The sequence below is a fragment of the Podarcis bocagei genome (assembly GCF_964188305.1).
Source record: "Podarcis bocagei genome assembly, chromosome: 9".
Lineage (NCBI taxonomy): Eukaryota > Metazoa > Chordata > Lepidosauria > Squamata > Lacertidae > Podarcis > Podarcis bocagei.
Genome location: NC_138134.1, coordinates 68346154 through 68368138, shown reverse-complemented (window position 1 = coordinate 68368138; position 21985 = coordinate 68346154). Strand labels below are relative to the sequence as shown.

The 21985-nt window shown below is 47.7% G+C and overlaps 1 protein-coding gene across 2 annotated transcripts in view; it reads left to right on the top strand.

The window, feature by feature from the left end:
* Positions 1 to 21188, top strand: part of FGF5 (fibroblast growth factor 5) — a 28268-nt gene extending 7080 nt beyond the window's left edge. The window contains exons 2-4 of one of the 2 annotated variants that reach the window (XM_081207427.1): positions 8613 to 8716; positions 19587 to 19690; positions 19992 to 21188. In XM_081207427.1, coding sequence (XP_081063553.1) covers positions 8613 to 8716; positions 19587 to 19690; positions 19992 to 20121 — 338 coding nt within the window. In that variant the 3' untranslated portion in view covers positions 20122 to 21188. Of the gene's footprint in view, positions 1 to 8612; positions 8717 to 19586 lie in introns of both variants that reach the window. The other variant, XM_081207426.1, reaches the window with a different exon arrangement.
* Positions 21189 to 21985: the final 797 nt, after the last annotated feature.

Sequence of the window (21985 nt, the reverse complement as noted above, 5' to 3'; positions counted from 1 at the left end):
CACTGCTGTTTAACCAAACCTTTTATTTACGCAGCAAGAACTAGAACATTTGAGTCGCTGCTGAGCAGTTCCTGCTGGAAAAAAAGTGCTTATTGTGTCAGCAGTTTACTGCGATTCATCCCACTTTCCCCAGCCTCTTTATTTCACTGCATTGTTCGCCTCTCCTTGAGTGCTTAGTTTGAATTATCCATCTGCCTCCAGCTGTTCCTTGTCAAATCTCTCTCTTTTTATTTTTCATCTGCTCATTTTCTTTCAGTATCCATAAATATTTACACAGTGACAATGAACTATAAAGATAGTAAGGACCAGGCAAAAGCAATCGTTCACAAATGGCAGCATCTATTGGATTCCCTCCCCACAAAAAAAACCCCACAACCCAAAGAAACATGAAAAAAATAAAGAAAGGAAAAAGGGGAAAGAGGAACATGCCCTCTTCCATGTTTATTTATGCCTTTGGCTATGCATGATTCCCGCATTCCAGGTGCCCAGTTTAATGGCCTCATGGACAGTCAGTGCCATTCCATAAATAGTTATCTGGTACTAGAATCACATTATGAGGGTTCCAGTACTGTGTCACTTACAAATTTCCATGAACAAATCATAGGGGCCACTTCTGGACTGTCGTTATTTTGTAGGTGGGATTCAATTTCATACAAGTAAATTCAGGTTGTGCAATTGAAGTGGATCTGGTGGTCTTGCACAAACCTTTTCAATCATTACCACCTCTTGTGGTCAGGAAAGTGACAAGGAAAATCACTGGAAACTGTGGGGGAAACCATTGTTTGACATGACATGTCCTATGTGTGTACATTTATGGGTCCGGGGGGGGGGGGTTAGTCTGTGTGAGAGAGTGTGTGAACAGGGTAAAGGTAAAGGGACCCCTGACCATTAGGTCCAGTCGTGGCTGACTCTGGCATTGCGGCGCTCATCTCGCTTTATTAGCCAAGGGAGCCGGCGTACAGCTTCCGGGTCATGTGGCCAGCATGTCTAAGCCGCTTCTGGCGAACCAGAGCAGCGTACGGAAACACCGTTTACCTTCCCACCAGAGCGGTACCTATTTATCTACTTGCACTTTGACATGCTTTCAAACTGCTAGGTTGGCAGGAGCAGGGAGCGAGCAATGGGAGCTTACCCCGTTGTGGGGATTCGAACCGCCGACCTTCTGATTGGCAAGTCCTAGGCTCTGTGGTTTAACCCGCACCACCACCCGCGTCCCTGTGAACAGGGTAGCCACCGCCAATTATGGCAATATGTACTACTGTTATGAGACACACAAACACCCTGGAACCTGGGAAAGGGTTTAAACAACCCCAACTTTAGCTCCAGATTTCCAGCCTCAATGGCCAGGGCTAAGGGGTTTATCTATCCTTTCACTTGACCTGTGTTTTGGACTAGGATCTTATCAAAGATGCATGGAAAATGCAAAGAGAGATTTTGCTTAACCAAGCTTTGATTAGGAGGGCAATATCGGATTTTTGCAAGGCGGAGCCACATAAGAAGAAAAGCTCTTGGACCTGGGGGAATTAATCGGGACATAATATGAGCAAAATAAAGGTTAAGCGGGACTGTGGATCAGCCCCAGAGAAACACCCTTTGCACCCACCAGCACTGTACAGAATGGTTTAACAACCAATCCCCCTTCACAGGGAACTCTGAATGCTGCAGCTCTGGGAGGGGAATAGAGGGTCTCAGTACCCTTAACAAACTACAGCTCCCAGAATTCTCTGGGGGAAGCTGTTTAAAGTGGCATGATGCTGCTTTAAATATGTATAGTACAGATGGGGCATTTTCCAGCATACGTCTTCTCTTTAGAGAAGGAGAGGTGTGGAGCAGAGCAGCCCATAGCTGCTTTTGCTTTAGAACGTTCTGCATCAAGTAATAATATGCTTTTAACAATTTCAACCATTTTTCCTTTTGCATCTCGTCTTTCATGTTATGACCCCCTAATAGCTAGTGCTTAGATTGTTCTTTCCAGGCTTTCGTAGCCCTACAGGGGAGATTCAGAATGTGCACTGCCATGTAAAAATAGTACCCGCTGCACTCCCTCGCTCTCTCCTTTTAGAAAGAACTGATCTTTTGATAACCCCCTGAGCCAGAGCAACAGAAGACAAGAGGAAAACGTGCTCTCTTCAAAAGCAAACCACCAAAAGATTTGAGAGGCAGGATGAAGCGAGGACAGCAGCAGGGAAATGGAAAGGCAGAGATGGGCTTCTGATGTCGTGGTCCATCACAAAGGAGGGACGCGGGTGGCGCTGTGGTCTAAACCACTGAGCCTCTTTGGCTTGCCAATCGGAAGGTCAGTGGTTCAAACCTGCGATGGGGTGAGCTCCCATTGCTCTGTCCCAGCTCCTGGCAACCTAGCAGTTTGAAAGCACACCAGTGCAAGTAGATAAATAGGTACCACTGTGGTGGGAAGGTAAACAACATTTCCGTGCGCTCTGGCTTACTTCACAGTGTTCCGTTGCTTCAGAAGCAGTTTAGTCATGACTCGGAAAGCTGTCTACGGGCAAACACTGGCTCCCTCAGCCTGAAAACGAGATAAGCGCCGGAACCCCCACAGCCGCCTTTGACTGGACTTAACTATCCAAGGGTCCTTTACCATCCCAAAGCATTCAGTTCAGGATTTGACCACACTTCTACTTGTCCCATGCCTAGAAAGCATGGGTCTGAGCGGTTTCCCACTTGCCCTGCTCCTTTTTCAGGGAAAATCCACTCTTTAGTTCCAAATCAGAACAAACAGCTATCAACCAAAAGCCCAATTGCCGTTTGCTCCGACTGAGTGCTAAAGAGTAGTTTTCCCTGCAGGAAAGCGGTAGGAGAATCATAGAGTCATAGAATGGTAGAGTTGTAGATCTGGCCACTAACTTGTTAGCAGGAATGCGGCAGTCAGAATATATTGCATGGATATTATACCAACTGCATTGCTTACATAGAATCGTAGAATCTTAGAGTGGGAAGGGACCCAAGGGTAATCTAGTCCAACCCCTGCAATGCAAGAATCTCAGCTAAAGCATCCATGACAGATGGCCATCCAACCTCTGTTTAAAAACCTCTGAGGAAGGAGAGTCCACCACCCCCTGAGGGAGGCTGTTCCACCATCAAACAGCTATTTCTGTCAGAAAGTTTCTCCTGATGTTGAAGAATCTCCTTTCTTGTAACTTGAAGCCATTGGTTCAAGCCCTGCCGTCCAGAGCAGGAGGAAACAGACTTGTTCCCTCTTCCATGTGACAGCCCTGGAGATATTTGAAAGTGGCTATCCTATTTCCTCTCAGTCTCTTCTTTCCCAGGCTAAACATACCCAGCTCCTTCAACCGTTCCTCATAAGGCATGGTTTCCAGACCTTTGATCATCTTGGTCGGCCTCCTCTGCACACGTTCCAGCTTGTCAATATCCTTCTTAAAATTGTGGTGCCCAGAATTGGACACAGTGTTCCAGGCGTGTTCTAACCAAGGCAGAATAGAGTGGTACTGTTACTTCCCTTGATCTGGATACCAGACTTCTGTTGTTGCAATATGAGAGCCCAAAGTCCGCAGCTGCAGAGGCTGCACCATACCTGCCAGTTGCATGGGCCAATGTTCTGTCAATGTAGTAGAGTGATCAGAGTGCTGGCTAAGGCCTGGGAGACCAGGGTTCAAATCCCCGCTAAGCCATGGTGCTCACTGCATGACCTTGGGCCAGTCACCATCACTCAGCCAGAGTTGTTAGCAGAAGAAAAAGAGGAGACTGGGGAAACACCTCGAGCTCCTCAAGCAAAGATGGGGTATAAATTTAACAAATAAACAAAGTCCTGACTCCTGAATATAGAGAGGACCAAGTAGCCCAGTGGGCTAGATCCCAGCATCGGGAAAAGAAGCTAAATGTTTGGGCTATTGTACATTGGCCTCTTCTAGTTTTATGTTGAGCAAGATGTGATTTAAGTGCTCATTTCATCCTTCTTCACTGCTTTAAGGAGAGGATGGTGGAGCTACAACTCAGGATGTTAAACCTGGGCTGTTCCCCAGAGCCACCAGAGATCCAGTTTCTGCTTTTCCTGTGTTTGGAATGAGTGTCTGGGATGAGTTCAGCATTACTTTTCTCCTGTTTGGGATAGCTCAGTCAGTAGAGCATGAGACTCTTAATCTCAGGGTTCAAGCCCCATGTTGGGCAAAAGATTTCTGCCTTGCAGGGGGTTGGACTAGATCAAGGTTACCAGATTTCCCCCCCAAAGAATCTGGGGACCCTTTTTTTAAAAAAAAGAGAAAAAAGTTATTTTTAAAAAATTATTATTATTATTACTTTTAAAAAAGAAGTAATATCTTCTCTTCTGTGGCCTCCTCTGTTGCACAACCTTCCTCTGGGCCCCGGCCTGCTCTCTAGGAGCGCTAGCTACATGGAGTAGGCTCGGGTCAGACATGGGCTTGGCCACGTATCCTTGCCCTCCCGGTGCTCTCCTACATCTCATCAGTGGCGGCGGTGGCAGCAGCGTGGCAAGGTCGGGGCTCCCCTCTTTTTTCTCCTTCCTCTTTCTCTCTCTTCCTTCTCCTTCTCCTTCTCCTTTCCTTCTCCTTACGTCGGCTCTGGCATTTTCCTGGCCCTGGAGCACCACTGGAGAGTCGGCCGGGTGGTCGGGCGCTCTTGCTTCCGGTTCAATTTGGGTCATGGGGGGTAGCGGTTCCCCCAGTTGACGCACTGGGCACCCCTGGTTCCTTCTTGGTAGTGGCGGCAGCAGCGGCAGCCTCAGCAACCCGTAGGCAGCCTGGTAGCACAGTTGGCTCTGGCTGGCTCCAAGAGCTACTCACTGCCATGGCGCCTGCCATTTTCCCTCGCCAGAAGTCCCCATATGATGTGTCTTGTGCCACTGAACCAATCACACAACATCCATTCCCTGATAATAAATCTACAACACTTAAAATATGAATCCGGGGACATTAAATGAAATCCGGGGACGGATTTTGTCCGGGGACATATTTGTAAATCCGGGGACTGTCCCCGGAAACGGGGACGTCTGGTAACCATAGACTAGATGACCATTGTAGACCCTTCCAACTGTATAATTTTGAGAATGCTATGAATGCATAGCCAATGAAACTGGGTAATGACAGCAGGGTGCTCCTTGTTTTCTTCAACCTAACAGCTGATCGGGGTTCCAACAGTCACATCTTGCTTCTCTGCATTCTACCAACAGACCATCTGTCACCAACCCTTGTGAGCTTGCAGTTGTCTCTCCTCATGAGCAGTTAGAATGACCATGACACTTCCATGGTGTCCCACAACTCATCCATCTGCTGGGGAAAACTGCATTTATTTATTTTTTGCGGGGGTTGGAGGGGGAGTGAAGCTAAAGCTCTTCAGCTAATTGCTAGGGAACTTTCAAAGACTGAAGTCAGCATGCAACCTTGGTAAGTTTCCTAAACTCTCCTCCAGAGGCTTGCTTCCTTTCAGCTGCTATCGATAATATGAATGTGATGGCTCTGTGTCAATATAGGGTAGGAAGGGGGTGGCATAGCGAAGAATGCTTATCTTGCTTTCATGTATCTGATGAGCAGAAGGATCCATTGGTCTTTAGCTGCAATCAGGTGGAGCTTGGGTAACCCCAGGCTGCAATGGTAGATATGCTAGATGCATGCATTATAATCAGGAAAATTCCTTGCAGGCATGTGCATCTTAGCCGAAATTGCATACCATAATGTGTATATTAGGAGAAAGTCATGCTAAAATGCTAAAGAATTTATCATTTTTTAAAAAAGCATTTGCAAACTGATTTGGAGAACCGAACGTAAGATTAAAAAAAAACAGCAACGAGGAAGTGAGAGACCAAAGCAGACAGATTTGCCAGTCCCTAATTGCACTTGGCTTATTTCAAATGCTCCTGGCTGCTTCCAGATCTGCCTTTAACATGTTCAGGGGTGAATGTCTTCTTCTGCAAACAATATGCTTGGTGATCAGTAGAGTCTCAGCGCTCCCCAGCACTGTGCAAAGCAGCTGGGTGTGTGTGTGTGTGAGAGAGAGAGAGAGAGAGAGGTCCGGAGTGTGTGTGTGCATGTGGTTAAAATCATTTGCAACGGATGCAAAAACCTTAGGGTATTCTGGAGGCTCCAGCCTGCTGGGATAGGGTGCTCTTTATTCTGCAAGAACTGCTCCTAAACCCAGATGTATGGAAGCAGCTGCGTCATGTTATGGTTTATTTATATACCCCCAAGTGGTGAGCATCATATCAATAGGAAAGAAATACGGTATATACTAAAATAAAAAAATTCCTTCCAGTAGCACCTTAAAGACCAACTAAGTTAGTTCTTGGTATGAGCTTTCGTGTGCATGCACACTTCTTCAGATATACTAAGAGTACCAATAGATGCAGTCAATCAAAGTGATATAAAATAGCAAAATTACAACATACCCACCTGGATATGTGTTAGGAACACTAGTTAACCTCACAGCAAGGAAACAGAAAAACCATAAGGCAAGCCAGCCCTGTCTCTCACCTGGGGTGAACACACTCCCTTCCCATCTCTGACCTGGGGTGTGTGTTTTACTAACTGAGGTTAACACCCACACCATATATTTAAAGCACTCTTCTTATTCTTTAACAGTCACGGCTTCCCACAAAGAATCTTGGGAACTGTCGTTTGTTAAGGGTGCAGGCCTGCCGTCCCCAGCACCCTTAACAAACTATATTTCTCAGGATTCTCCACGTCTGCTAAAGCGGTGTAAGAATGATGTACAATGTATGTTGTGGGTGTGACAAGACTTTTTCTCTGGCACAGAAACCACTTCCCCTCTCTGGCTGCCGTCAGCCAGTCAGCTGACTCATTAACCCCAGATTATAATTGCCAGAGCCTGGAGGAAAAAATCGGAAGGAAATCCTACAAGCCTTCTGTCTCCCACCCTAGGGACCCACAAAACGCCGTGGTTATCTGCTGGCAAGAGAAACGCACTCTGTACATCCTCAGAGATGCTCTCATCTATCTAACTATGTCACTTGTTCCAACGTTACACACAACCACTGAAAACAAGTTTCCAGGATTGAGCCCAGAGGCTACAGGAATCAAGCATGGGGGCAGGGAGTGGTCCTGGCTTAAACAACCCTTGCCGATTTTGAAGGTTTGTTCTCTTCCCCCCACACTGGTGGTTCTCAACCAGTGTGCCGTGGCACCCTGGGGTGCCTTGAATAATAGTCAGGGGTGCCATGGGCAACACTGGCCTCTGTCCCTCTTCCCTTCCCTCCCTCCTCTGATGAGCAGTGGACTCGTAATCTGGTGAACCGGGTTCGATTCCCTGCTCCTCCACATGCAGCTGCTGGGTGACCTTGGGCTAGTCACACTTCTCTGAAGTCTCTCAGCCCCACTCACCTCACAGAGTGTTTGTTGTGGGGGAGGAAGGGAAAGGAGATTGTTAGCCACTTTGAGACTCCTTAGGCTAGTGATAAAGCAGGATATCAAATCCAAACTCTTCTTCTTCTTCTTCCTCTCTGCCTCCCCAAGGCTTGCACAGCTGTTTGTTGCAGAAGCCCTGGCTATAAGCTCTCCAGGCGAATGGCGCCTCTGGTGCTGGCCAGGGGGTGCTTCCCAGGCCCCTGTGGGACAGTGCAAGGAGGCACATCTCTTTGGGGCAGGAGGGGGCAGCTGAGAGACTAGGGGTGGCAGCTGCAGATGCCCAGAGGACTCCCAAGAAAAGGGGAGAGGAGGTTGAGGGCACACCCCACAAGGTAGGCTGCTTGAAAAAGGGTGAGAGGCTGCCAGCTCTGCAGGCAAAGGGCTCTTGAACCCAGGCCCAGACAGGGGGGGCATATGGGCCTCCAATTCCAAAGGGGCCTCGGTCAGCATATTTATCCATATTTATCCGTATTGTCTTTATATGCAGATACGGTTCAAGCCTTGAAATAAAATTATTTGTCAGCATAACTTTTGTGAAAATTATTTATGTACTTACTTATTTATAAGACTTCAGTTATCCCCAGGGTAAAAAAAAGGGGGGCACCTGGCAGTGGCGTAGCGTGGGGGGTGCAGGGGGGCCGGCCGCACCGGGCGCAACATCTGGGGGTTAGGGTTAGGGGGCGCAAATCCACGGGTTAGGGGGCGCAAATCCACAGGTTAGGGGGCGCAAATTACTTGCCTTGCCCCGGGTGCTGACAACCCACGCTACGCCACTGGCACCTGTCCCAGGCCTCTGCCTGGCTCTGTAAGGCTTTACTTGAACCCCACAGAGGAGTCACAGAAAGAATGTAGTTGGTCAAGGTAGCCGTGGACCCAAAAAGGTTGAAAACCTCTGCCCTAAACCGTCTCCTGATGCCTTCCTGTTTGAGGGCAGGTGGATAACCCCAGAGTGAGCAGCCATTAAATTCCACTCACACCAGTTGTGTCCTTTAAAACCTCAGGACGTCTATAAATAAATGTATATTCAGATAACCCGAGCAAGCAAGCAAGAAGCAATCAAGCATGAAATCACAGTTTAAGCCTAAAATGACAAAGCTAGTTTTTCTTCTTCTTCTTCTTCCTCCTCTTCTTTTCCCTCCCCCCTTTTTTAAAAATAAAAAAGACCTGACAATGCATAAGATTTCTTTCTCTCTTCTTCTTTTCTTTGCAGTGCTGTGAAAAAACGAATTGTGTTTTATTTTGGGATTTCTGTCATCCTAGGTATTTTGGAAATATTTGCTGTGTCTCAGGGGATTGTAGGAATACGAGGAGTTTTCAGCAACAAATTTTTAGCGATGTCAAAAAAAGGAAAACTCCACGCAAGTGTAAGTAAAAAAAACAACCAAGACGAAATAAAATACTGCATTTCCAGGGTATGTGAAAAATGTCTCTTGTAGCTTGCAAAAGAGTGAAAATATTGCAAGGTCATCTGCGCTGCACCTTGTGAGATTTGAGTCCACAGCTCTACATATCACTTCATTCATTTCCCACCATTTCTTCCAAGGGGTTCAAGGTGGTATATGTGGCCCTTTCTCCTCATTTAATCCTCACAACAACCCTGTGCGGTAGGTTAGGCTGAGAGACAGTGACTGGGTTCAAGGTCACCCAGTGAAATTCATGCCTGTGTAGCGATTCGAACCCTGGTCACCCAGGTCCTATTTCAACAACGCCACGCTGGCTCCCTGCTTATGAAAATAGAGAAGAATGAAGTCCCCCTTGACCTTAAATTCCTCATCCCAGTCCAGCATAATTTTTGACCCAGCGTGCTGGGATAGCTCAGTGTGAGGTTCCAGTGGCGTAGCGTGGGGGGTGCCAGGGGTGCCGGCCGCACCAGGCGCAACATTTGGGGGGGCGCGTTTGGCCGGCCCTCCTCGAGGAAGCAGGAACCCCACTGTCCTCGGACCTCCTCCGAAGGCTGGCGGTGGGGCGGAGAGACCTTCTCCCCGCGCCAGCCTTCGGATGGCTGCTCCGAAGCCTGGCAGTGGGGCGGAGAGACCTTCTCCCTGCGCCAGCCTTCGGATGGCTGCTCCGAAGCCTGGCGGTGGGGCGGAGAGACCTTCTCCCCGCGCCAGCCTTCGGAAGGATGCTCCGAAGCCTGGCGGTGGGGCGGAGAGACCTTCTTCCCGCGCCAGCCTTCGGATGGCTGTCCTGAAGACTTGTGGTGGGAGCAGTGGCGTAGCGTGGGGGTGCAGGGTGGCCTGCTGCACCTGGCGCAACATCTGGGGGGGGCGGAAGAGACTCGAGTGCTAAAATCCATGGGTTAGGGGGCGCAAATTACTTGCCTTGCCCCGCGTGCTGAGAACCCACGCTACGCCACTGTGAGGTTCTTGATCTCAGAGTCATTGTAACTCACTCTACATGGGACTGCCCTTGAGACTGACCCAGAAACTCCAGCGGGTGCAGAATGCCGCGGCGAAACTCCTTATGGGGTCCTAGCCGTGGGATCACATTCACCCAGTGCTAGACCAGCTGCACTGGCTCCCAGTGGAGTACAGGATCGGATTTAAGGTGCTGGTTTTAACCTTTAATGCACTATATGGCCTAGGACCCTTGTACCTACGGGACCGCCTCTCCTGGTATGTCCCAAGGAGGACCTTACAGTCTTCAAACAAAAACATCTTGGAGGTCCCAGGCCACAGGGAGGTTAGGCTGGCCTCAACCAGAGCCAGGGCTTTTTTCGGCTGTGGCCCCGATCTGGTGGAACACTCTGTCACAAGAGACTAGGGCCCTGCGGGACTCGACATCTTTCCGCAAGTCCTGCAAGACAGAGCTGTTCCACCAGGCCTTTGGCCAAGGGACAGTCTGACCCCCCCCCATAGAACTCTAGCCCAATGGTTGCCATTAATTTGATTTTGAATTGATTTTAGAATGAATTGATTTTAGAATGCTGTGTTACTTTTATTGTTGTTAGCCGCTTTGATCCCAGTTTTGGCTGGGGAGGGTGGGATATAAATAAATTATTATTATTATCATTATTATTGTTGTTGTTGTTGTTGTTGTTATTACATCGAGTCCCATGCTGGGGGAACAATAGGATTCCTGATCTTGACTAGATGACCCTCCATCAACCATGTACGGCGGCAGCCCATCAAGGATTTTGTTTCAATATCCCAATGCTGCTGTCTGCCCAAGCTGTGTTGCACCAACTCTACTCCAAGGGTTCAGGTTTCAAAGCCCTAACAAATCACTGAAGTTTCGTTGTCTCTTACTGGATCCATATAGGCATACAGCAAAACTACTTCTACTTCTTTTGCCAAATCCGACATGGGTGGCGCTGTGGGTTAAACCACAGAGCCTAGGACTTGCCGATCAGAAGGTCGGCGGTTCGAATCCCCGCGACGGGGTGAGCTCCCATTGCTCGGTCCCTGCTCCTGCCAACCTAGCAGTTTAAAAGCACACCGGTGCAAGTAGATAAATAGGTACCACTCCAGCGGGAAGGTAAACGGCGTCTCCGTGCGCTGCTCTGGTTCGCCAGAAGCGGCTTAGTCATGCTGGCCACATGACCCGGAAGCTGTACGTCGGCTCTACTTGCACTTTGACGTGCTTTCGAACTGCTAGGTTGGCAGGAGCAGGGACCGAGCAACGGGAGCTCACCCCGTTGCAGGAATTTGAACCGCTGACCTTCTGATCAGCAAGTCCTAGGCTCTGTGGTTTAACCCACAGCGCCACCCACGTCCCAAATCCAGGTCATAGGCCCACCCTATTCATACACAAATATGCCCTTAACACAGGATTTGCAAGCAAAAAGACAATGGGAAGGCTCTCAACCATTTGCCTCCCTTACTGCAGAGTAATATTTGAGGAGAGTCAAAATGGCTTCAGGACTGCTTTCCCATACTATGAATATTTATTCTATATTTGAGACCTTAATTTCTTATAACAGTGGTATGTGAGCATGTGTAGAAACTAGCCTCCCGAATAAGGTTAAGTTGTACAATAATTTCCCACCCACTTTTGCCTCTGGCTGTTCCCATCCTGGCATGTGGCCCCATGGAGGTTACCCAGAAGAGAATGTGGCCCCTGCAGAATTCCCCATCCCTGCTGTACTGGAAGAGTCCATCTCAAGTGCTGCCTTGGCTGATGCCCATACAAAGATGGCGGCCTTCCTTTGGTGTAGTGGCCCACAAGTTGAGCCGTTCCGCGCCCCCCCCCATATGAAATCGTCTTGTTATTTCATGCTATGAAATTCTGACGTGATTCAGCGGCTGCCGAAATTAAATAAGCCCCCTTCCTTGGCTTCCGGCTAATTGCTGGGAGCAGGACGTGGTTAGTTCCAGGAGGACCAGACATGATGACCTACTTCAGACAGGTCACCAGGAAAGGTTAAGACCCCCAATTCTTCAGCCAAATCAGCGCAAGAAATTAGTTGAAACCCGAGCCAAATGTCTAAAGTCCACTGGGCTAAACAATGCCGATAATGTAAAAACAGCATCTGTTGTTCTTTGCTGCTTTGGCAGGGCGCGTTTATTTTGTGGGATAATGAGTTCGAAGAGGCGCAAGGAAGTGCTGTGCCTGTCACTCAGGGAAGCTCTTTGATTTTAACGGCATTTTGATTACTTCTAGCTGAACTAGAGATAAAATCAAGTCCCACTGTTGTTTTTGGGTTGGGGGGGAGGAAGCAGAAGCAATTCTGTGGGCTGTAATAGGTTTCCCCTTCTGTATCTGAGGTCTGGCCTTCCATTTCAAGTGGTAATCTAATTAAATTATAAAGCAGTTTATTTTTTATTTTTTTTAATAAGGAAACTGGATTCAGGAGCAACATTAATCCTGGCAATTATCATCTTCCCAAGCAGATGGCTCAATTTTTTGTTCTTAAAGGAGCACCCATCCACCCCTCCTGTTATAATGTTTCAGGCTAAAACCCAATGCCCACATATACGAGGAGCAAGTTGCAGTGAATCTGAGGACATTTTTCTCCTGAGTAAATATGCATGGGGTCAAACTCAACATCATCCTGCCCAGTGGCTTTTCCTTTTGTGAGGTTGTGTTCTCAGCAGAAGCTTTGCCGTTTGAGGAAAATATGTATCTGGAAGAGGACATTTCTTTCTCTTCTTTTTACACTTAAGTTTGCGGGTGGCGCTGTGGGTTAAACCACAGAGCCTAGGACTTGCCAATCAGAAGGTTGCCGGTTCGAATCCCCGCGACAGGGTGAGCTCCCGTTGCTCAGTCCCTGCTCCTGCCAACCTAGCAGTTCGAAAGAACATCAAAAGTGCAAGTAAATAAATAGGAACCGCTCCGGCGGGAAGGTAAATGGCATTTCCGTGCACTGCTCTGGTTCACCAGAAAGCGGCTTAGTCATGCTGGCCACATGACCCGGAAGCTGTATGCCGGCTCCCTCGGCCAACAAAGCAAAATGAGCGCCGCAACCCCAGAGTCGGCCACAACTGGAGCTAATGGTCAGGGGTCCCCTTTACCTTTACCTTGCAAGCAAAAGTGCGAAAACAGACGAGACACCCGTAGGGCAGTTAAGGGTTCCCTCAGTGTGCTCGGTTCTAGCAAACCTTTCCCACTCGTATATAAGATAATAATCTGTGGGGTTTAACAACGCTGAACTCAGTTGTCATGCTCGTAAGGGAATACCCATTAGCAAGAAAGAGGCTGCCTTGCTGATGTTCCCAACTTGCACAAAGGCAAAATTGACAGAGGCATCTTCAGTGTAGCATCCAGTTTTAATAATTCTCTCCTCATTGATTGCAAAGGCAGCTGAGCAAAATTAATGCCCCGTGAGACAAAGGATTTGCTCTTCTGGTTGACACAGATCTTGGCAGGAAACAGAGGACCTGCTTCAGTAGCTTCAGACAAGATCGCATCGATACTTTTTCATCCTTTTGTACTAGCCCGGATGGCCAGACATAGATTAGAAAGGAGGAATGACCTTCAGAAGAGACATCTGTTCTATTGGATGTATCCCACTGTTAATACTCTCTCGGGATCCATCCGTCAAACTAGTATAGTGTTAGAAATCCCAGAAGTCAGTCTCTCTCTCTCTGGAGCTTATGTCTAGAAAAAAACTTTGCAAAATCTAGACACCCCCTCCTGTCATCAAATAGCTGAAGGTAGATAGAGAAAGAAAGTGATAAAGAGCAGCAACAATGTTTCTGTATGCTCCAGTGGCATTGCGGCTTTTGCTGCTGCCCGGAGCATACATGCACATGCTGAGCAGGGCATGGAGAGTGAACAGAACCCACCACGCCAGCCTGGTCCTTGCCACCGACACCAGTGGGTGGGGGCCAGGCATGGGCATAGCCAGGATTTATGTTGAAGGGGCAGGGTTCATGTTGGATGGGAGGGCAGAACCTCAGTTAAGTATTTACCGTATTTTTCGCTCTATAAGACGCACATTTTTCTTCCTAAAAATTAAGGGGAAATGTCTGTGTGCCTCATGGAGTGAATGCGTGGTCCCTGGAGCCAAATTGCCCAGGGGCGAAAAGCAGATCGTGCGGTTTTTTGTTTTTTGTTTTTGAAAGAGGGAAGTGGGTGTTGAAACAAAGCCGCTAATGGGCAAGCGATCAGGGAGGGAGATAAGGGACGCTAGAGATAAAGGAGGCTGCCTGGGAGTGGGGAGGCAACGACAGCAAACTTACAAAGGGGGGAAACAGGAAAACTAAAGCAAAAGAGAGAAATTAGAAGAAAAGGAGGAGCAAAAAACTGCTCCAGCTAAGGAAAAGACACTAAGGCAAACAAGAGGGAAGGGAGTGTTGAAAGGAAACAGCTGATCAGTGGGATCAGAAGAGAGATAAGGGACTCTAGCAGCCTCTGCAGAGGCTGCCTGGGAGGGGGGAGGTAAAAGCCCATGGATCCCCTGGATTTTTACATTGGGTCACCCCAAATTCACCATCAGATCACATAGCATGTCCATGGCTACAGCCTTCACCAAAAAAACACGCATCCAGTTTCCTGGGGCTGCAATGGTGCAAAAATGTGGTTACAAAGCACGGATCCACATGGTTCTTCAAGATTTTTGCATTGGGTCACCCCAAATTCACCATCAGATCCTCCTCCAAAAACTAGGTGCGTCTTATGGTCAGGTGCGTCTTATGGAGCGAAAAATACGGTATGTTGATTTGCTTGGCTACGCCCATGGGGCCAGGTGCAGAGGGTTCAGAGAGCCCACTGTGCCTGTTCAGCCATCACCACCAGAGCCAAGTGGGGCTGCAAGGAGGAGTGTGGCCGGCTGACCCGGCCCTTGGTAGGTGAATTCCCCCCTGGTGCTGACTGGGCAGCCATTCAGCAATGGGGCTGGGGATGTGGTGGCAAGTCCAGGCAGGGCTCCAGGTCCCAGAGACCCCTGGTGGCAGCCATGGCAGGCCTGCATGGGGGTGCCTGGTTTGTGCCCCCTCAAAATTATTCACCCAGGGCTAAGCCCCCCCCCCAGCCTCCCCCACTATGCCTCTGGTGTGCCCTACAGTCATGTTTGAACTATCTCTTAGGTTGTGCATGTATAGGAGAGTGAGGTTTGGGTGTTGCAGGCTCTGGGAAGGTACCTACTGTGGGAATGTTTGGGGATGCAGGAGAGGATATATTGTTTGATTATAGCCTTTCCAACTTGTGTTAACAAGTTCACAATTTAGCAGAGTAACATTCCCCTTTTTAAACTTACAGCGGATGCGTTTGCTCAGGCTCGCTAAAGCCTCTATAATAACTGTTCAGGTATTTCCCCCTTATTCCCTCATAAAAGAGAAGATGCAACACAGTCTTCTATAAAAGTATAAAAAATGAGTTTACTCACATTCTGTTCACAATTGGATCCCAGAAGGTAGACTTAGCTCAGAAAAGTAACATACACCTGGAAACTATCTCATAAGGAGACAGTCCCTTTGTCCTCTCTTGGCAGGAAGCCAAGAGAGCATGTTGCTTCTTTGATGCATGTAGTAAAGAGAGAGAGAGAGATGGCTGCCCTGCCCTGTGCTTTTGTTGTTACCTGCACAGGTGAGGCCATGTCTACTCTAGCAAAACAAGGAATGTTGTATATGACTGCTCCCAGTGGACTACATCCCACATTTATACGGGGAGGGAGTTCCACAATTTGGGGGCCACCGAAGAACATGCCTTCTCCTGCTCTATCCCCTGCCCATCTTCTGAAAGTGGCAGAGGCAGCAAGAGGGTCCTCTTTGCCAATCTTAGCACCCAAGGGGGGGTCTGTAGGGAAGGGGGCAATCTCTCAGAAATGTGGGACCTGAGTTGTTTAAGTTTTAAATGCTAACGTGTGCACCTTGATTTGGTCCTGGAAATGAACTGGCTGCTGGATTTATATGTGATCGCAGTGAAACCCTGGCCAGTAATCTGGTCGCTGCATTTTGGACCAGTTGAAGTTGCCAAATAGTCTTCAAGACCAGCCCCATGTACGGTGCATTGCACTAATCTAGTCTGGGAGTTTCCAGTTCATGGTGACCGAATCATTTCTGTCCAAATAGGGCTGTAGAGCAGGAATGGAGAATGTTTTACCAGCCCAAGGGCCACACTGCCTCCTGAGCAACCTTCCAGGGGCCACATGCTGTTGCTGGGCAGGGAAAGAGACAAAAAGTGGGTGGAGCAAGAGTTCTGGCTCTTACATTAGTACACTAGTCTACATTCTAGCTATGCAAATATCAGTGGTTTCTACACAAACACACCCCTCTTTATCCTGAGGGCAAAGGACAAGATGGTGTGATCCCCATTCTGTGCACAAAATCTAGATAGACTAGTGGTTGACTCTGACTTCAGCATTGGTGATGGAACAGGGTAGCAGAGTCTTCCACCACTACCACACATTTCTTGCCACTTTCAGCCCCTTAGAACTTGCCGCCTGAAGCAAGAACTTGTAAAATTCTGCCTCTTGGAAGGGCCAGGCTTGTGGTGAGGCCTGGGGAGAATCATAAGGGCCCAGCAGAGAAGTCTGGAGGGCAGCCTCTGAGGTTCTCCACACCCAATATGGAGAGTGGGTTCCCCAAAGCCAACCAGCTCCAGTCCATTTTTCAACCCTAGAGATTCCATGGGGCGTCACAAAATCCATGATCCCCAGATTACTGGGGCAGGGAGCGAAGAGGCGGATTGTCACAGGCCAAGACCTCATTGTAATCAGAGAAGGAGAGGAAGGCCATTCAGCTGCTAACCTCTCCATTACTCTTTCCTCCTCTCCCTTAATGAGTAGACCCTTGACATCAGGACCCTCTCCCATCTACCCAGACCTATTGATGGATGAGACACGCATTTCCGTGCCAAAACAATCCAAACTCCTTTGGGAGGCAATCATGTGGAATTGTGTTCTCAGATTTATAGTGAGCAAGTCAGCAATGCTATCGTCTTTCAGCTCCGCTATATTGTTAAGTAGCTACTTAGCTCAATCTCTCTCCTTTTTTGGTGGGGAAGAACAAGAGGAAAAGGGAGCAAAAATGGTTCTTCTTTTCACATGCAACCCATTGCGATGGAAATTTTGAAAGTGCTTCATTAAAACCATTGTCTCCCTTTCTCTCCAGCAAAATGTTAAAAGGAGATGAAAGGTTGTCAGGAAAGTTTTGTTTTTTTAAAAGACTCTCTGAGGGGAAAAGCTTTTATTATTTATTTTGTATATTTATATTCCACCTTATCCTCCATTGGGAATAAGAAGGCATATCTGTGTTTCCGCTGCCCATGTTAGCCTTACAACAACCTTGTGAGGTGGGCTGTAAGACACTGAACTAGTCCCAGGTCAGCCAGCGAACTTCCTGGGCGCATCTGAATTCATTACAGTCAAAGAAGGCCCCCTAAACCAGACCTTTCATATGCACAAGCGAATACCAAATGCCACTGTTTAACAAAAAATATAATTTCTGTCCATGTGCCCATTGTTTCATAGAAGCATAGAATCATAGAGTTGGAAGAGACCACAAGGGTCATCGAGTCCAACCCCCTGCCAAGCAGGAAACACCATCAGAGCACTCCTGACATATGGTTGTCAAGCCTCTGCTTAAAGACCTCCAAAGAAGGAGACTCCACCACACTCCTTGGCAGCAAATTCCACTGTCGAACAGTGTCGACAGTTTTGGACATCAGCTTAAGAGATTGGATAATTCTGGATAATATCACTTTGATCACTGGACTTGGGCATTTTACAGCACTTTCCCCCACCCACCCCAAGGCCTGCTGGACACCTGATGCGAGATTTTATGGCCTATATCCATTGATTTTCCCCCAGGATCTTGAACAGAGTGGCCATATGCTCTCTTTTGCAGAGGGCATTCCTATTCGAGTAAACCCTCTGCTTAAAGGACTGCCTGGTCCAAGTCCGGTTGAAAGATAAAGAACTCTAAGGCTGAGTAAAGCACAATACACCGTCATGTGATAGACAACAATCCCATGACTGCAATCATGGAGCAGGAATTCTAACAGTTTACCCCTTACAGACCTACAATTCACGGCACCCATAACAAACCACGGTTCCCAGTATTCTTTGGGGAGAAGTCATGTGCTTTAAGGAAGGAGAGCAGGGAGGTGGTCTTCAACTTGCCCATCACAGGTCACCTGACCACAGTCTTCCCCATTACAGTATTTTATACTGTTGCACGCTCCACCAGGAGCCCCATACACACTGCCCAGGCTTGCACCCCAGGAAGGTCATTGCTAATGCAGCGGTTTGACTTCACCCCCAGAGGCGCACTCCATTGTCTCCTGAGGCAGATGGATGCCAACAACTCCCAGCAAGAGCTGCATACCACCCATCATGTCTAAATCTGCATCTGTACAATGATTAGCATTTGCAGATTGTATGCAAAACCATGTCCACCCTTTGGGGAAATGCTTAAGTGGCTATCCTAGCCCCATGTGAAAGTGGGGCTGGTGTGTACTCTGAGTGGCCAGATGAGATAAGACTAAAAAAAACAACCCAATAGATTTACCAACCCTTTAGATTCAGGGCTTTTTCATCTCAGAGTAGCCTGTGGGATCAGGCCAAAGGCTCATCTGCCTCCATATACGTTTCCCATCTATGGACCAGCCAGAGATGTCTCTGGGATTCTCACCAATAAAGCATGAAGGCAAGAGCACATCCTTTTTTTATTTCCACCTATGGCTTGCCACTGGGTATATAGAGCCCTGTGGATGGGCTCCAAAAGTACTTATCTTCAATAAATCAAACCTATCTATCTATCTATCTATCTATCTATCTATCTATCTATGACCCCTGACCATTAGGTTCAGTCGTGGCCGACTCTGGGGTTGCGGCGCTCATCTCGCTTTATTGGCCGAGGGAGCCGGCGTGCAGCAGTCATGTGGCCAGCATGACTAAGCCGCTTCTGGCGAACCAGAGCAGCACACGGAAATGCCGTTTACCTTCCCGCCGGAGTGGTACCTATTTATCTACTTGCACTTTGATGTGCTTTCGAACTGCTAGGTTGGCAGGAGCAGGGACCGAGCAACGGGAGCTCACCCTGTAGTGGGGATTCGAACCGCCGACCTTCAGGATCGGCAAGTCCCAGGCTCTGTGGTTTAACCCGCAGCACCACCTGCATCCATATATGTGCTTAGCATCTCACTCAGGTTACAGTTAAGTTGCACATTATTTCACCTCCCTCCCCCCCCCCCATGCATCTTAATAGTTCAAGACATGCAAATAAAATGAATGATTATGTGTCACAATGGCCAGCTCCCCTCCATTAGGGGGGAAAAATACTCCAATCCATTGTATTCTCACATAGGGTAAAATTAGCTTTACTGGTGACTTGAAGCATCAATATGGTGGACGTGTGCACTCTATATGCCCTTTATGGTTAGTTAAGTGACTGTTTCTTACCTTGCATTATGCTAGTCATGCAAAAAGAAAAGGCGTTTCTGCAGCCTCATGAGAAATTTCAGGGAGCTAATCAGGAAGTGTGGACAAGAGAGAGTCTAAGGAATAATTTGAAAACGGGGGGAACACGTCTATAGTAATAATAATGATGATGATAAAATAATAGTACTTGCTGGGGCTGATGAGAGTTTTGGCTATGCAACATCTGGAGACCCAAAGGTTCTCCACACCCTGTCTAGATCAATAAAATGGGCTTAGAAGTCGGGTTGTCATTTATTGGTGTTTAAATCATATTGTGCATTTATATGCCATAATCCACTTTGAGACCTTCAGGCGAAGGTTCGATAAGAAAAATAAGAAATAATAATTATATGCCAACACAGGTACAGTGACAACCCTTTTATAAAGCCAGCATTTGCTGCTATTGTCGTTTCCTTCTTCTAATTCCCTAGGCCAAATTCACAGACGACTGCAAGTTCAGGGAGCGGTTTCAAGAAAACAGCTACAACACGTATGCCTCAGCAGTTTACAGGACTGAGAAGACGGGCAGAGAATGGTACGTGGCCTTGAACAAACGGGGCAAGGCAAAACGAGGGTGCAGCCCCCGGGTGAAACCCCAGCACATCTCGACGCATTTCCTCCCGAGGTTCAGGCAAGCAGAACAGCCGGAATTGGCTTTTACTGTCGCTGTTCCTGAGAAGAAGAAACCACCTGTCGCCATCCCAGCAAAGCCAAAGGTCCCGTTGCCGGTGCCTCGGAAGAACTCGCCTCCAGTCAAATATAGACTCAAGTTTCGCTTTGGATAGTAATGGCCCAACTCTCTTCCACTGAGGAATGATGTTTTCTTTCTTTCTCAGGAGCGGTTGCTGCTTGTATGCGACACCACAGGGCAGAATAGCGGATGGGATTCTGCTCTGCGTTTCACTGCGCCGGGAGGTCCTTCTGGAAAGCGTCGTGTTCATTTGGGTCCCTAGCGCCCGAGTTTAATTCACTTTTTTCCAGTAGCTACAAATGAAGTGGAATTCTCCAAGTGCTCAAATGCGTAGGGCGCCAAAGATGAGCGGAAAGGTTGTTTGGGGCACGGGTGGGGTGGGGACGCCTTAATTTTCAGTCTCATCTCTCTGCTTTCCAACTGCTGAGCATGGATTGTGCTTAAAACGGCTGTTCAAAACTGGCAGGCACTATTGCTGCAGTAATGTGTTTTCCTGCCTCGGCAGGGATTGGACGATATGGCCTTCGGGGTCCTTCCCAAATCTATGGTTCTGTGACTGCTGCAAGATGTGAAAGATTACCTCATATGTTGAGTCTATTTTTTCTTCAAATTCCTGATAATTGTTTTCTTACTGTGATCTTTTCCTGTGAGAAGGGGGAGGAAATTGCTTGTGTCATTTCCATGACCCCCCCATCACCTTTTTCTGCACTTTTAAGATTTCCCCACCCCCGACATACCTCAGACAAACAGAAGGTGGAGTCACCCAACTGGTTTCTCTCATGATTTTGATTTTAAGGACAACCATTAACTTTGGAATCCAGCAGGGGGGAAATAGTGGCACAGCAAATTTGAAATAGTGATGCAATAAAAATAAAAAATAAAAAGGTTCTATATGAACCCACAAGGCCAAAGCTTGTGGTTTTAACATTTGCACGGTGTTTTGTATACACCTGCTCTCTCCTGGAAGTCCTCAGTAGCGGAGTAGCCATGAATTTTTTTAGACGAAAGCAAAATTTAGAACCAAATTGGAGTGTTCCTCTTCAGTCAGAACAGCCAATGAATTTCAAGGGAAGCCAAGACAGTTGGCTAGCAACATTTCATGAATGGGGTGAAATTGTTCATTCCTACTTCATAAACACCATGGGCTCCTCCAGATTACCATTTTGTTATTAAGCATTCATCCTGATTTGCTCGGCCAGTGGATATAGGTCTTCCTGTTAGTCATTCATTTATCCTAAACCTTTCGGTGTTCCCCTCATCACTTTCCTAACAGCAAAAGGTCATTTTGCAAAAAAGTGGGTTTCTTGTGCCAGGATAACAGAGGGTCTGGCCTGGCCCACTGATGAGGGGAGGCAGCAGAAGTCTAAGAAGTGGCACCCAGCTCACCTCTCCCACCCATTCGCCCCACCACCCCTGCTGCCAGCAGAGAGCTATCATTAGCAGGGTGTGCAAGATCGCATTGAAATTTCACGAGATCTCACTGAGCACTTGAGATCTTGTGAGATTTCAGCGAGACCTTGTGAGATTTCAGCAAAAGCCAGCAACGTCATGCCACACAGGTAAGAGATGTGGGAATGTTCAGGGAGGTAGGAGAGGATATATTGTTTAATAATAACCTTCCCAACTTGTGTTAGCAAGTTCTATAATTTAGCAGAGTAACATTCCCCTTTTAAACTTACACAGTGGATAAGTGGTTGCCAGGCTTGCTTTAGCCTCTAAAATAAGTTTCCTGGTAATTCCCCTTTATTCCCTCCTAAAAAGAATAGACACGACAAAGTCTTGTATAAAAGGTATAAAATAGTTTACTCACACAGTCTGTCCACAGATGGATCCCCGAAGGCAGACTTAAGTTACAAAATATATACACTTGGAATCTATCCCATAAGGAGATAGTTCCTTTGTCCTCCCTTGGCTGGAAGCCAAGAGAGCATCTCAGGCTAAGGAGATGTTGCTTCTTCAAGGAATGGAGTCAGAGAGAGAGAGAGATGGCTGCTTGCACTGTGCTATTTTGTTACCTGCACAGGTAAAGGCAACACCCACCTCTGGTCACATGTAGAGGAAGTTTGTCCCAGCCCAGGAGGAAACAGGAAGTTTATCTACTGGCTGGACAAACATCCCTCTCTAGGACTGTTGTATTTG